The sequence below is a fragment of the Somniosus microcephalus genome, chromosome 11 (genome assembly GCF_052327205.1).
Source record: "Somniosus microcephalus isolate GS21.2 chromosome 11, FLI_Smic_1.0, whole genome shotgun sequence".
Taxonomy (NCBI): Eukaryota; Metazoa; Chordata; class Chondrichthyes; order Squaliformes; family Somniosidae; genus Somniosus; species Somniosus microcephalus.
In genome coordinates, this window is record NC_140997.1 from 193,928,301 (window position 1) to 193,945,186 (window position 16,886).

General features: G+C 48.0%; 1 protein-coding gene across 1 annotated transcript in view; it reads left to right on the plus strand.

Annotated features, from left to right (window-relative positions):
• Positions 1 to 16,886, plus strand: part of dnah12 (dynein, axonemal, heavy chain 12) — a 429,714-nt gene that overhangs the window by 307,813 nt on the left and 105,015 nt on the right. The window contains exons 51-53 of the mRNA XM_086001602.1: positions 13,355 to 13,495; positions 15,415 to 15,656; positions 16,358 to 16,505. Of these exons, the coding sequence (XP_085857728.1) occupies positions 13,355 to 13,495; positions 15,415 to 15,656; positions 16,358 to 16,505 (531 nt within the window). The remainder of the gene's footprint in view (positions 1 to 13,354; positions 13,496 to 15,414; positions 15,657 to 16,357; positions 16,506 to 16,886) is intronic.

Here is a 16,886-nt window from a genome sequence, read left to right on the forward strand (position 1 = left end):
GGGAACTGCGGAAATGCAGCTAAAGACAGCAGCACTAAGTGTGGATCAAATTACCTCGACAACAACAAAATGCTATCGTTGTGGGAAGACAACACACGACCAGAACCAATGCTGGTTTAAGAACCAGGAATGTAGGAAATGTGGCAAACTGGGTCACATAGCTAAGGTATGCCGGTCAGGGAAGAAGACCAACAACCAAAGGACCAACAACCAAAGGAAGCCATCACAGGAAAAGTACAACAAGGTACACAAGGTGGCTGAGAAGAGTTCAGACGAACAGAATTCAGACTCAGACCCAAACGGCCAGGAGCTGGGTAGTCTGAGAATTCACAATGTGAGTAAGGAAGCTGACCTACAAACTATCTGGGTCATGCTAAAAATAGCTGGAATCCAAGTGAAAATGGAGTTGGACACTGGATCAGCTCTATCAGCCATAAATCGAAGGGATTACCACCGGCTATTCTCACATATACCCTTAAGAGATACCAAGTTCGTATTGCAGACATACACGGGGCATAAAGTATACCCCATGGGAAAGATAAGAGTCAAAGTGAGAGATAGGGGTAAAGAACACCCAAGAATGAACTTATACGTACTACATGAGGGAGGACCACCACTTCTAGGACGGGAGTGGATCAAGAAAATAGACATGGAATGGCACTATCTAAAAGCCATAACGAGTGAGGACTCGGTGCAGACAATCAGCTCAGATTCTGAAACGGATGACGATAAGACCAACCCAAATATGAAAGACAAGGCTGAAATGGACTTGCCGACGAAGGTTGGAAAAACGAAGGCATGCATAAAGGCTTATGCTCCAGTAGAAGGATTGAATAGCCTGATCAATCAATCCCCAAGGGAAGGGGAAGTGTTGAAATCACAAACGAGGTCATTAGTGAAGGATTTGCAGGAAACCCAGGAAGAGCGGGATGAATATGAACGCATGAAGAAGCCTCTTCAGGAAAGACGTCTAGGGAGGGAACAACAGTCGGCTAACGTCCAGTTGGGTACGGAAGAAGTAGCAGGCCCTCTCGCTAGACTAGCTCAGGACGACACCGAATATTACCATGACCTGTTGAGTGACACGGAATATTACGATGACTTGGTCTGCCCAGCTTGTGATGAAAACTCCCAAAGTGCAGAAATCAGGATGAAGCACTTAAAGTCTAAGGAACATAGGGAGATGGTGGCGCTACAGCTGGCAGCGGATAAGGGAGCCCCGAGAGTCTCCAAGAAGCAGAAAAGAAAAAGACGAAGCAGAAGACGATAACCATCTAAATCATTATCACTTCTATCAGATCATGCACGTGGGCCCCACGAAGGGGGCCAAATCAGTTGGAAAGTAGGAAAAATTACCAAGGCAGTCCAGCTGTTTGTAAAAGTCAGCACTGCTGGTTCAGCAGGACGGAAGTTCAAGCTGTTAAGCCAAGGGAAAGACTATTGGATGAGTCACGCTAGAAATGTGAACCGGCTACACCACAGAGATGTTGTTCGGACCGAGTCAAGACCAGAGACTGAATCTGTGAACTGTTCCCGCAGAGACTGAATCTGTGAACTGTTTCCCGCAGAGACTATATCTGTGAATTGTTTTACATGAAGTTGATTATATGTTATGTTTAATGGGGAATAAGTATGTTGTAAGCTAAAAAGGGAGGATTGTAGTGTATGTACCCGTCTACCTTTAAGAGAACTATTGTATGTAACCGTTCACCTTTAAGAGAACTATTTTAGGTGTGGCACTACTTTGTTTGGCTTCTGTATACGATAATACCGACGGTGACCACACCAGTATATAAGTGTTGTGCCAGGAGTTATTGGGCAGATTCGCCCTGACCTTCGAATAGTAAAGTCCTGTTTTAAGTTACTCTTGGAGTCTGTGTATTAATTAACTAAACAACCCACAGACTTTACACATGCGGCCTAACCAGTGTTCTTAATAGAACCACCAAAAAGGTAAGTTTAAAAAAATTACTTACTTGAATGTGGAACCAGGAGGTCCAGGAGTCCTTCTCCTGGCTCTACTGCAATCCTGCAGACCTTTTCCAGCTCCCGATCGCTTCCCCCCCCCCGTCTCCCGATTGACTTTCTCTCAATTGCCCCCCTCCCTCCAGATCGCAACCTCCCTGGTTGCCCCTTCCCCTATAACGACCTACCTGAGAGCCACTGTTGGTGACACAGTGGCAAGAAATTCAAATGTTCTTCACTTGCCAGCTACCGCGCAACACCTTGCAGACGTCCACATGTAAGGGGGGCATCTTTTAACTGGTTTATGGTAATTTACCTGGCCAGCAGCCTTTGACTCTGAACTCTGACCAATTCCAACCTTTCGCCTGGTCAGCAGCCTTTTGCTGCTGCACTCTAAACCAATTTACAAACAGCGGTTTTGAATCGCTACCCCTCCTTCAGTTCTGAGTGGAGGAACTTATAATTAATGATATTAAAACGGACAAGTGGTTTGGATGAGAGAAAAATCAAGTTTTATTACCTAAATAAACTACAATCAAATGATAAACTATACCACGAACACAGTAAATGCAGTAAAAGTGTATAACAAGGAGGTACAGATGGCAAAAATGAGGGATACAATGACTACAATGTTATTTAAACAATCTTAGCAATTCCTTTAAATCACCACCCCAAACTCCTTGCTAGTTTGTCTTGTTGAGGAGTCAGAACACCCTGCTCACCTGTGGTCCAGCGAAGTAAAAAGAGAGATAGCTTCTCAGCAGCTATCTTATATACCTGGTGATCCCCCTGCCATTCTGCCTTGCAAGGGCTGTGTGCAAAATTCCCACCCAAAGGGTCCAATACACAAGAGAAAGCTGTGATTGGCTAACTCAGAGTGGTTGGACTGGGTTAATGTGTCTTCCGGAGCTCCCTGGGCTGAAACAAAAGGGAAATACAACTGCTCTATTGTCCAGAATGCTAGGTGATTTAAACCCATTCAGTTCTTAAACGGTTCCCATTCAAGATCCAAAAGTCTCTTCTGCAGTTTAGATGTATCCACTCGATATACAAACAAATGCTAATAGCATTCAATTGCTTTGTAAACAAAGCATTGTCCTGTGGTCATCTGGAACCACAATTGATTGACAGTCTTGAGTGCTTAGCAAACAAAGTTCCTTTGTTCATGCTGGAAGTTTCAAGCACTCGATCTTAGAGTCAACATTGTAGAACATTTTGTAAACAGGCATCGATTGTCCTGCTGCAGGGGGGGTGGGGACTCCCCTTTGACTGACAGCTCCATTGAAACTTACTTCCAGACACAGAAAGCTGCTTTCCAAGTCCTTTGTCTTCGGCCATGTGGTGTGACAGCCATTTTTATCCCTGGAAATTTAAAAGCACAATGCCCAGGGATTCTTTAATCAAATAAATTAATCTTCAGAACTGTAAATTATTGCAAATTCTTACAGTCCGCCCTTGGATACTTCCAGCTTGCTTGTAGTATCCTCTTGAAGAAATGAGCAATAATTTCTGACCCCTCACAAACAACCATCCCCTGTATTTACCTAATAGCTATCTGCCACTGATCCCCGTCCTGTCTATTCCCCTTAAATTCAAGAAAAAACTATGGTACGGTAGGCATCTGACAGATACTTCAGTTTACAATAAGGGGTCTCATACCCCTACACGCTTGTAAAATTATACAATGTAATCCAAATTTACAAGCACCTTTTTCATTATAACTTATTACAAAATGTTGCAATCTTAGTTACACAATGTAATCAAAATGATCCCAAGCACGGTGAGGGTCCAGCGCCTCTGCTCGACTTGGAACTATAAAACAAAATACAAAAAATCATTAAACATTTGAAACAACATGCTTAAATAAACCCCGACCATCATGTGCCAATGATGGGTCGCAAAATTCGAGTGGGTATTGCTCCTCCCATCCGGGCAGTAAATGTACCTTCCACCCCCCTTTATTCGTCTTAAACTTTAAAAACAGGCAGAATGGATTTACAGACCAGCCTGCTCCACCAGCCCCGAGCCGTTCCCTTGTCCCTGTGTGGAGGCGGTGTACCCCTCATGTTTAAAATATATCTGCACAGACCGAGACCGGGGAGCATGGGATCTCGACTCCCAGTCTTTCCCCCTCCCGTCTACCCTCGACTGGCTGTAGAAAATGATGGGTGCCTGTGTGGCAAGCTCTCCCTGGCCCCACACTCAACCTTGGATCCCAGACCCGGCCACCCACTCATCCTCCCCAGCCACACTTCCACTCTAACTTTGCCCGTGGGCCCCCGGGTGAGTTCCTCCCTTCCCCGAACGCACTCACGCGACTCTTGGGTCTCCCCCTCCCTTATGCAATCTTTCCCAGGCCATCACCACCCATCCCCGGGGAACGCGTCCCTATGACCAGGTGCCCGCGCTTCCTCACCATGACTCCTCAACAGCGAGGTCTCCCGCAAGTGAACTTCAGTCAGGATGGTGCTGGGTTGGGGGCCATGCCCCACCCAGCTGGGGCCATCTCCTCCCCATAGGAGGAGTAGGCAAGTTCCTCCGGACCCTGTCCGGTTTTTCCCGAAGGTCACTGCGGGGTCTCCTGGATTCGTCCAGTGGCGAGGTGATCCCCAACATTCTGTCTCCATATCTTCATTCGATGCCCAGCTCGGGCTGGGCGAACAGTGCTGCTTCATTTTCCAATCTCCTGCAAAAACTTAAAAGGACATGCAGCCAGGTCTCACTGACCTGCTGCCTTAGGTGGAGACATGGTCGGGTCCCTCGACCTTGGACCAAAATGCAAACATTTAGCACACATGTAAACTTAAACTTAAGACTTTTGAAAACATTCTAAACTTAAAATACATCTTAAAAGCACGCTACGATCAAAACGCAATCAATACAAAGCTATAATACAAATGCCACCCATCTCCGGGCAGCCAGGCTAATCTCTGGCACTGTCGCAGATTGCTGCTGGCTGCAGCGAAGCTGGACTGCCTCCTGTCTCTGGTCCCTCGCAGCTTATGGCTGTTGAGTGGGGGCCTCTGTTCTCTGGCTTCTCCCTGGCTCGGGAGACCGCCCTACTCCACTGTAAAGTGGGTGACCATGCTTCCTTAGGCTGGGGCACCCGCTGAGACCTTCTGAGGGGTGTCTCTATGGGGGAAACTTTGGCTGGCGGACCCTGAGCTTGGGTCACAGCCCCAGCTGGCTGGGAACCTTCTCCCCCATGTCCAAATAGCCCGCACTGTATAATGTACCTGGCAGCCTGCCGGTGCAAATCTCTCTCTGGGTTTGTCTGCTCTTCCCTGCCCACTCCTGTGCTGGGGGCAGGTATACTCTCACCACCCACTGCTGGTGGCTGGAAATTTTCCTCCCCATGTTTAAAACCTGGTGTCAGCTCCCTCCCTATGTCTCCTGCAAGAGGGATTGCTATCCCTGCCCCCCCCCAGGGTCCCACATCATGGGGGGGACCACTCTAGAAGCTGGCTGAGAAGCTGGTCCCTTTAAACAGGCCACTGCACCTGCGTGTATCTGCTGTTCGGAAGACTGGGGGATTCCTGTCTCCAGACCAGCGCCTGCGCATGCGTGGGCAGTTTCAGTGAATGAATGGGCAGCAGCCTGCTGATTTCTAATCCCAGGCTGCTGTTTCTTTGTTTCTGAGCCACCTAACTTGCTCAAATTTAAAATTTGGTTTGAATTTAAGCTTTTGCCAAAATTTAGGCCCCACTGGGGTGGTGAAGTGTCCCAATTGGTGGGCTGGACAACTTGTCCCTGGAAGCAAGCCACATTGCCTGTCTTTGTAGGCTGTGAACTTGAACTTGCATGGACAGCAAACTCATGTTCCCTCACCCAGGTGGCTTTAACTGGGGAATTTTGGACCTGCCTTTCGTCTGGGGCCAAAACTATCCCCTGTGTGCCTCCCTTGTCCCGGATTTCTGCTACTGGACCTGCTCTACAGGGGTCCCAGAACTCTCCTTCCCTGTTCCCTGGCTTAAACAGCTTACTCTGAACATGAATGGCTCCTCCCCCCACACAAGCCACAGTGCTTGCCTGTGAACTCGAACTTGCTGTGGGCTGAGGATTCCTATTCTCAGGTTCACTCCTCACGGGCGGACCGTAACTCCGTTGTTGGAGGGGGTACACTGGTCCTGGTCCCCGCCTGCCTAGCGGGACCTGCTGGTGTTCTCCTACCACCCCATTGTCCACCCCTCCTTGCTGCCAGAGCTCCTCAAGACTCGGAGCTGTGGGCTGCGGTCTTGGGGTCTCTAATTCCCAATCCAGCACCGCTCTGGGTGCTGCCTGTGGGATGGTTCTACTTGGGCTGCCAGTAAAGTCCAGCTGACCTGCCTTCGGGCTGATCAGACAAATCATCCCCCTTGCTACCTTTAAAGCCATGTTAAGGCTTTCTATATCTGCCCTACAGGGGCCATGATCTGCTTCCTCAAACCTTAGGGCGCAGGCCAGCTTATAAGCTGCCTTTACTTCCCTAAACTTCTCCTCCTGCTCTGTCACTTCTGAGGTGAGGCGGGCATTCTCTTCCCGCAGTCTCATCTCGCTCCTCTTTGTTTCTATGATTTGATACCTTAGGAACTGATACGCTTATCAATTACTTCATAAAAGGTGATGAGTCGAAGAAGAGATGATGAGTCGAAAGAAGAGATGAATAAGGCTTTTATTAGCTAAGAAGAGACCATGCTTCTTCGTGAGTGACTGAACAAGTCTGAACGAAACCCACACAGTGGTGGGTGGAGTCAGCTGAGGCATGCCTCCATACACAGCGCCACCCAGAGGTGGCAATATACAATACAGTGGTTTACCACATTCACCCCTTGTTTAATGTGAAGTCCGGCGGGGTGAAGGGTACTACAAGTTAAGTCTATCAGGAGGCCTTGTCTGACGTCCTGATCGTCGTGGTGGCGGCGGTGGTGTTGCAGCATCCGACGTCGGGTCTGGTGTCTGGGTGGTTGGCGAAGATTCCTGGGGCTTTGGCATGCCGTCTGCAGGGGTTGGGTTGGGAGGGGTGGTGGGGGATAACAGTGGTAAGGGGGATAACGGTGGTAAGGGGGATAACGGTGGTAATTCAGGGGTACCCGAGGGTGCGAGATCTCGTATGGAGACCGTGTCCTCCCGCCCGTCTGGGTATGTCACCCAGGCATACTGGGGGTTGGCGTGTAGGAGGTGCACCCGCTCGACCAGGGGGTCCGTTTTATGCGTCCTCACGTGCCTCCGCAGTAGGACGGGCCCAGGAGAAGTCAACCATGCCGGTAGCGAGGTTCCCGATGTAGACTTCCGGGGGAAAATGAACATTTTCTCATGAGGGGTCGCATTAGTGGCAGTACAAAGCAGTGACCGAATGGAGTGAAGCGCTGCAGGGAGGACCTCCTGCCAGCGGGAGGTCGGAAGGCCCTTAGATTTTAGTGCTAAGAGGACTGCCTTCCAAACCGTCGCGTTCTCCCTTTCCACCTGGCCGTTCCCCCGGGGGTTGTAACTGGTGGTCCTGCTCGTGGCGATACCTCTTGTTAGCAGGTACTGCCGAAGTTCGTCGCTCATGAACGATGAGCCCCTGTCGCTATGTATATAGCTGGGGAACCCGAACAGAGCGAAGATGTCATTCAGACACTTGATGACCGTGGTACTGGTCATGTCTGGGCAAGGGATGGCAAAGGGGAAACGGGAGTACTCATCAACTATGTTGAGGAAGTACACATTGCGGTCAGCGGAGGGGAGGGGCCCTTTAAAATCGACGCTCAGGCGTTCGAAGGGGCGGGTGGCCTTGATCAGGCTTGCTCTGTCCGGCCTATAGAAGTGCGGTTTGCACTCGGCGCAGATTTGGCAGCTCTTGGTCATGGTCCTGACCTCCTCGATGGAGTAGGGCAGGTTACGGGATTTGATAAAATGGAAAAACCTGGTGACCCCCGGGTGGCAGAGGTCATTGTGGAGGGACTGCAGCCTATCACTCTGCGCGTTGGCGCATGTACCACGTGATAGGGCATCTGGGGGCTCATTGAGTTTCCCTGGCCGATACAAGATATCATAATTGTAGGTGGAGAGTTCGATTCTCCACCTCAAGATCTTGTCGTTCTTGATTTTACCCCTCTGCTTATTATTAAACATAAAAGCTACTGAACGCTGGTCAGTGAGCAGGGTAAATCGTTTCCCGGCCAGGTAATGCCTCCAGTGACGCACCGCTTCTACAATAGCCTGGGCCTCCTTTTCGACGGAGGAGTGTCTCGTCTCGGGGCCCTGGAGGGTCCTTGAGAAAAAGGCCACGGGTCTGCCCGCCTGGTTAAGGGTCGCGGCTAGGGCGAAGTCGGAGGCATCGCTCTCCACTTGGAAGGGGATGGACTCATCCACCGCGTGCATTGCGGCCTTCGCGATATCGTTCTTGATAAGAGTGAAGGCTGCACACGCCTCTGGTGTCAGGGGGAAGGAGGTGGCTTTGATGAGGGGCCTGGCTTTGTCTGCATAGAGGGGCACCCACTGGGCGTAGTAGGAGAAAAACCCCAGGCATCTCTTCAGTGCTTTTTGGCAGTGGGGAAGGGGTAGCTCCATTAGGGGGCGCATTCTGTCGGGGTCGGGCCCGATGACTCCGTTCTCCACCACGCAGCCGAGGATGGCCAGGCGCTTGGTGTGAAACATACATTTTTCCTTATTGTACGTTAGGTTCAGCCGTTGGGCCGTACGGAGGAAATTTGCTAGATTAACGTCGTGGTCCTGCTGGTCGTGGCCGCAGATGGTGACGTTATCCAAATAGGGGAAGGTTGCCCGCAGCGCGTTCTGGTCAACCATTCGGTCCATCTCCCTTTGGAAGACCAAAACCCCGTTGGTGACGCCGAAGGGGACCCTAAGGAAGTGGTAGAGGCGGCCGTTTGCCTCGAAGGCAGTATACTGGCGGTCCTCATGGCGGATGGGCAGCTGGTGGTACGCTGACTTAAGGTCGATGGTGGAGAATACTTTGTATTGCGCAATCTGATTGACCATATCAGATATGCGAGGGAGGGGGTACGCGTCCAGCTGGGTGTACCGGTTTATGGTTTGGCTGTAGTCGATTACCATGCGGCGTTTTGCAGTGGTTTTAACGACTACAACCTGGGCTCGCCAGGGGCTAGTGCTACCTTCGATAATGCCCTCCTTCAAGAGCCGCTCCACCTCGGAGCTGATAAAAGCTCTGTCCCCGGCACTGTACCGCCTGCTTTTGGTAGCGATGGGTTTACAGTCGCGGGTGAGGTTAGCGAACAGGGGAGGGGGGGGGACTTTTAATGTGGAAAGGCTGCAGGTGGTTTGCAGCGGGCGATTTAAAAGTTGTTGGTTGCAGACTGTGAGTGGGGGGAGGGGTCCACCGTATGCTAGTGTGACACTCTTAAGGTGGCACTGAAAATCCAACCCTAGCAGGACGGCAGCGCAAAGACGGGGCAGGACTAGCAGTTTAAATTTTTGATATTCAGTGCCCCCTACTGACAGGGTCACCACACAGTAGCCACTGATGTCCATTGACTGGGACCTGGACGCCATAGAAATGCGATGGTGCGTTGGCAGAATCGTGAGGGAGTGGCTACGTACCGTGTCGGGGTGGACGAAACTCTCTGTGCTCCCGCTGTCGATCAGGCAACTGGTGGCGCGGCCGTTTACCGCGATATCCATCATGGAGCTGGATAGATGGTGAGGGAGGGCTTGATCCAGCGTCACGGAGGCCAGTATGTGGCTTAGTGAGTCACTATAGTCATCCGCCGAGACGGTGGTCGGTTCCGGTGACGAAATGGCGGTTGAGTGCGTTGGATACGATGGCGGCGGATGCCATGCGGCCGGGGGTACACAAAATGGCGGATAAGATGGCTGCTCCCACGGCCCGCACGCTGCGCTGCTGGCTGGCTTCCCCTTGCAGGCGTTAGCGTAATGGCCTTTCTTCCCGCAGCCCGAGCAGGTAGCTGTCTTAGCTGGGCAGTGCGCTCTGGGATGTTTTAACTGGCCACAGAAATAGCATTTTTGGGCCTGGTTACTGGGCATCGAAGCAGTTCTTACCGGAGGCTGCTGTCTCGGTTGGGTCGCTGCAGCGGTTGGTGCCGGGGGCGGCGGTCCCGTGTCCCACGGTTTCGATTGCCATGTCTCGGCGCCGTTACGGGGGTATGCCTCGAGGTTTCGGTGGGCCTCCTCTAACGAGAGCACAAGGGCAATGGCCGTCTTCAGGTCGGGTTCCTTGCTTTCTAGCAGTCTCTGCCGGGTGTGGTCTGACTGGAGGCCCCTGACGAAGGCATCACAGGCGAGTCCCTGCGCGTGCTCCACAGCCGTTACCGCTTTACAATCGCAGTCTCTGCAGAGTGCCAGTAGCGCCCGTGCAAATGCCCCTACCGATTCTCCCGGTTGCTGCCTGCGGGATCCCAAGAGGTGTCGGGCGTAAATTGTGTTCACTGGGCGCGTATATTGCCCTTTTAGTAGCTCGAGGGCCGCCACGTACGTATTAGAGTCCCGGATTAGCATATATACTTGATGGCTCACCTGGGCGGTCAAAATTTTCAGTTTGTGATCCTCCTCTGTAACCTGTGAGATTGCGAGGAAGGATTCAAAGCAGCTCAGCCAGTGTTCAAACTTGGCTGATGCACCCACATCTTGAGGGTCGAGGTCCAGGCGTGGTGGTCTGAGGGCTCTCAGCAATGTCTGCTGTATCCGTTGCTGTTGTTGCTCCTCAGGTGTCGCCATTTAACTTTTAGCTAATAAAATTGATACGCTTATCAATTACTTCATAAAAGGTGATGAGTCGAAGAAGAGATGATGAGTCGAAAGAAGAGATGAATAAGGCTTTTATTAGCTAAGAAGAGACCATGCTTCTTCGTGAGTGACTGAACAAGTCTGAACGAAACCCACACAGTGGTGGGTGGAGTCAGCTGAGGCATGCCTCCATACACAGCGCCACCCAGAGGTGGCAATATACAATACAGTGGTTTACCACAGGAACTCTGTCTTGTTTCTCGCATGGCTCTCTGCCTCGCTAGCTTCTTGGGTGAGGTGTGCATTCTCCTCTTGTAGCCTCATCTCTCTGTCCCTAGCCTCTGCTACTACCTGTACAAGGCGCTCTATAAATGCCTGGCATTTTGTGACCCCTAGTGTGAGGCGTGCATTCTCTTCCCGCACCCTCATTCCACTAGCTCTGGCCTCATACACCTGTCTGAGGCGTTCTACCTCCGCCTGGCATTTTTCAAGCTGGGACTCCCGATTCTTGGCATCTTTAACCTCCTCCTGCACCCTCTTCTCACCCTCCTTAACCCAGCCACCTATACCATGATAGGTCAGCCTACACGCTGCTGCTAACATCCGCAGGGCTACCCACATACTGAAACCAACGAGAGAAACAAGAGCTGATGCTTTCTCCAGATCCAGACCACTTATTAAATCAAAAACTGCCTCCACTCCTACCTGGCTTGCCATTTGTAAGGGGGGCATCTTTTAACTGGTTTATGGTAATTTACCTGGCCAGCAGCCTTTGCCTCTGAGCTCTGACCAATTCCAACCTTTTATCTGGTTTACGGTAATTCACCTGGTCAGCAGCCTTTTGCTGCTGCACTCTAAACCAATTTACAAACAGCGGTTTTGAATCGCTACCCCTCCTTCAGTTCTGAGTGGAGGAACTAATAATTAATGATATTAAAACGGACAAGTGGTTTGGATGAGAGAAAAATCAAGTTTTATTACCTAAATAAACTACAATCAAATGATAAACTATACCACGAACACAGTAAATGCAGTAAAAGTGTAAAACAAGGGGGTACAGACGTCAAAAACAAGGGATACAATGACTACAATGTTATTTAAACAATCTTAGCAATTCCCTTAAATCACCACCCCAAACTCCTTGCTAGGTTGTCTTGTTGAGGAGTCATAACACCCTGCTCACCTGTGGTCCAGCGAAGTAAAAAGAGAGATAGCTTCTCCACAGCTATCTTATATACCTGGTGAGCCCCCTGCTGTTCTGCCTTGCAAGGGCTGTGTGCAAAATTCCCACCCAAAGGGTCCAATACACAAGAGAAAGCTGTGATTGGCTAACTCAGAGTGGTTGGACTGGGTTCATGTGTCTTCCGGAGCTCCCTGGGCTGAAACAAAAGGGAAATACAACTGCTCTATTGTCCAGAATGCTAGGTGATTTAAACCCATTCAGTTCTTAAACGGTTCCCATTCAAGATCCAAAAGTCTCTTCTGCAGTTTAGATGTATTCACTCGATATACAAACAAATGCTAATAGCATTCAATTGCTTTGTAAACAAAGCATTGTCCTGTGGCCGTCTGGAACCACAATTGATTGACAGTCTTGAGTGCTTAGCAAACAAAGTTCCTTTGTTCATGCTGGCAGTTTCAAGCACTCGATCTTAGAGTCAACATTGTAGAACGTTTTGTAAACAGGCATCGATTGTCCTGCTGCAGGGGGGGTGGGGACTTCCCTTTGATTGGCAGCTCCATTGAACCTTACTTCCAGACACAGAAAGCTGCTTTCCAAGTCCTTTGTCTTTGGCCATGTGGTGTGACAGCCATTTTTATCCCTGGAAATTTAAAAGCACAACGCCCAGGGATTCTTTAATCAAATAAATTAATCTTCAGAACTGTAAATTATTGCGAATTCTTATACGCAGCTTGTCAGCCTGAGGTAAATGAGGACCAAGGCCCAATATTGGGTACAATTTGGGTCTACCCATTCTGGCACAGGAATTGTTCCCTGTGCCCAATTTGCACCGTATAATTTTATGTTCCTTTATCAAGTACCCGTAATTCCTAGATATAAAACAATGGCCATTATCAGAGTGCTTGTCTGTAATCATGGTTATACAGATTCTTTATAATACTGGTAGCTGAGACCCCAGGCTGTTATCTGTCATTGTCAATGTATCATTGTAATTCAGAATTTTTTTAATGTAATTTTACCCCTCACATTTTTCTCCTTTCCTATCCTGAAAACACTTGCATAATCTGGGATATGATTTCACACTGTGGTGTTTTGGCCAAGTGAGTGTTGGCAGTACTATTTAAATTGTTTGGGATTAATAGGATTGTAAAAGCTTATGAACTTTGGCTAATTAGACTGGCCTGGCCCACAATATACTGGATCGAACATCATGAAGAGTACATAATTGCTTAATTATTTAGCCTCTGAAAAATGTTCCAAGGTATTTGGTATGGTACTAAATTGTTTGCTGTTATTTACAGTTAAGAAAGAACAATGGTCTGAACACTGAAATGCTGTAGGATTGAATGCATCAGCAACATTAGTAACACATTTTGCATTAAGACTGAATTTTTTCTAAGAACTTTCAGCTTAAAGACTTTTATTTATTGGATTTCTTTTACGTGATTTTAAATATTTCGTGCTTTTTCTTCCCCATGAATGTTGTCATGGTTACATGCACCATCATATTTTTCTCCTGGATAGGTTGCTGTCATGCAGAAGATACGTACTGAATACCTCACCAATCCAGACTTTGACCCACAGAAGGTAGTTAAAGCCTCGTCTGCTGCAGAAGGGTTGTGTAAATGGATCCTTGCCATGGAGGTGTATGATCGCGTAGCAAAGGTAGTGTATGCATAGTTTTGCTGCTTTACATGGCCAAAGCAGTGAGAACAGCATTAATGTAGTCATTCTTTGCAAATGAATAAATCAAGAAGAATAAATTTCATCTTTGCACAGTTTGGGAAGATGCTCATTATGATAATAAAGGCAACATATGACTAATTTATGCTAACTTGGCTATTTTGCATGTGTAAATTAAGTATTTAGAAAACATAACTTCCCTAATAACTCAAAAAACAGACCTATTAAAATGGCTCAGGGGACTTTCCTGCATCGATTCCGTTGCCTTTTCATGGGTTGCCATCTTAACCTGCTTTTCTGAGCAGGCAAAAGGGACACCCAATAGAAGCCAATGAGGTCCTTCTTTAAATATGCAGATCAGGCACTAATGACATTATCGGGGCCTGACTGGCATTTTAACTAGAGACCTGCATGGGGAACTGGCACGAGGAGCTGGGGCCAGAAGAGGCTCAAAGAAGTAAGTGGTTTTATTTATTTTCTAGTTTCTTTGTGGGGCCAGGAGGAGCAGTGGTGCTCCTTTAGGCCCCACAAGGAAATCTTAGGCCTCCTCTGCTCTGGGCTTCCCTCTCTCTCCCTGACCGCGAGGACCTCCAGAACCCCCTCCCAACCATTTAGTTGAGTGCTGGGGACTGCTCTTTTGGATGGCCGGTGGCAGCCTCCTGCCACCCAACACCCCGTTCCCACCCACCAACCAATTGCTGCTTCCCACCCTGTTTGGCCGGGAGACTTCTAAAATCTCCCGGGCCTCACGCTGCGGGGGTCCAGATGGTTTTCTGTCTGCCTCAGCCCCCGCCGGCATGATTCCTGCCCCTAGTTATAATCGACCTTTGTCTTTCATTGTATTTTCCTTCCCTTGCCTTTTCCCGTGTCTTATTAATGTATCATGCCCCTGCCAAAAGGAATGTGGACAATCTGTTTGTAGTCTCCGCCTTTGCTACTTTCTAAATTCCCACTTTGGGTCACATGAGACCTGCAAGGATGAATCTGCCTCTGAATTTTCCTCCCTCACTGTGGGGAAAGCTATTGGCATCTTTTTTGACCATAGAACCATAGAAGTTTACAGCACAGAGGGAGGCTGGCCAGCCCATTGTGCTTGCATGGCAGCAATTCAAAACAAATTCAACTGCCCTGGTCTCTCCCCATAGCACTGTATTTTCCTCTGCTTCAACTGTATATCTAATTTTCCCTTGAAAAGTGCGAGGGTAGATTTTCCTGTTCGCTGCACCAAAAGTTGTCATTCCCCAGGCATAGTGAAGAAGAAAGAGGAGCCAGAGGCCCAATACATTAGTGTACTCGCTGCACTGCCCTAGGATTTCCTGGTGCTTCCCTGCAATACATCACTAGGCCTGCACCTGTAGTAGGCATAAGTTTAGTGTTGGAGGGGGTGTTCCTAGTCACCCGTTTGAAGAAATCTAGTGCAAGGCCAATTGACCTGGGTGTCCTGGAGCTGGGCCGAATAGGAAGCAAACAAATAAAACTTTTATTTTAAATCCTTTCCCAAATTGATCTAAAGGCCCAGATCTTTACCCAGTTTTCAGGTGCAAAGCCCAGCCGGGGTAGACCGCTGCCTAGAGTGCAGATAGGCCATAAACGTGGTGCTTAGTTCAAGTGCGCTGTGCCTGTCAAGTGTCCAGCGAGTGTTCATAGAAGAAAATTGGCTGTGCACTGGTCTCTGCCTCGATCCCGCCCTGTGGCAAAGCATTCCATGCTTCAACAACTCTTGGAGTAAAGAAATTTATCCAAACCTCCTTAATCTCTTAGTGACAATTTTAAATTGATTACCCCATATCATTATATTTTATGTATGTCATTGGAACTTTTCTCTCTTTTTCAGGAAATGTAAATATTGCAGATGGTGCAGTAATTAAAAATGAGAATGATCTGTGACATTGCAATTTTAGGTTGTTGCTCCTAAGAAGGCTCGTTTGAATGAAGCACAGAGGTCGTTGGCTCAGACCATGGGAATTCTAAACCAGAAGAGAGCTGAGCTTAAGGAAGTTGAAGATCGTCTTGCTGATCTGAAGAAGACATTTCAGGATAAAACTGATGAAAAAGCACGACTGGAGTTCCAAGTCGACCTCTGTGCTAAAAAGCTGGAGAGAGCAGCGAAGCTGATTGGAGGACTGGGGGGAGAAAAATCAAGGTCAGATGCTGAAAAGCTCAGGTTCTCTCTAGTCTGCTCTGATAATAGGGTAAAGTGACAGTGGGTAATAGGGTAAAGTTTAGAGCCAATTTCTACTCCTCCCCCCCGCACCCCCCACCCGTTGGAAGTACGCTGCACCTGCTGATGCATCAGTGTGTTCACATTTCTTGGCTTGTACTGGGAACAGGGAGAGGAAATGGACAAAATCTAGGATATATGATGTGCATCCTGAAAAATACAAATGTTGGTTCTAGTGTCCTAGTTGGGCTGGGTTGGAGTGTGTAAAGCCCATTAATAAAAAGTGCAAGTTAAATTTAATTCAACTATCTTTTCATTTGGATATCTTGCAATAAAATAGAATTTGTTTATGATTCGTGCTGATTTTGGTGAGAAATATTGATTTCAACAAAAATAAAGTGGAGTCTTGAGTTCTGATGAAGGGTTTCGACCTGAAACGTTGACTCTCTTTCTCTCTTCACGGATGTTGCCTGGCCTGCTGAGTTTCTCCAGCGTTTTCTGTTGTTATTAAAGTGGAGTCTTGTTGCTTTAACAACCACACCTTCAAATATTTTGCTTTGATTCTAGTAATTAATTTGCTAAAGATCCTTATTTAAAATCCACTTAAATGTACAGAAATTGCTGGTTGATTTCTTTTCAACATATGTGAATCATTTCTGAAATGTTATCTTGTTTATTTCTAGGTGGTCAAAGGCTGCAGATGATTTACAAATCATGTATGATACTTTGACTGGGGATGTGTTAATTTCAGCAGGTGTCATTGCTTATCTCGGAGCTTTCACTGCAGCTTTTCGTCATAAATGTATTGTTGGGTGGACCACTTTATGCAAGGTATTCAAACTTGTATTTTTCATACAGCTCTGTTGAGGCTGCATATACTGAAGTATATATGGTTTACAGATATCACCAGCTGCAGCTGGAATATATTTTGAAAACCACCTAAAAAAGCAGCAATATAAAATATTTTAAATTGTTAACTGATCTAGTTTAGGGAGTAGGTTTGCTCACGACATTTTCTTTTCAATCCTTTAGCCTGAATTTCAATTCAGTCCAGATTGCAGGGTTCAGGTCTCTCTTTATGTGGGCCGCAATGGTAATACAAAAATGCTGGAAACACACAGCAGGTCCACCAGATGGAGACCCGTTGTTCTGACTGTATTTCCTGCATTTTCTATTTTTATTTTAGATTTACAGCGGTTTTTAACCCATTTT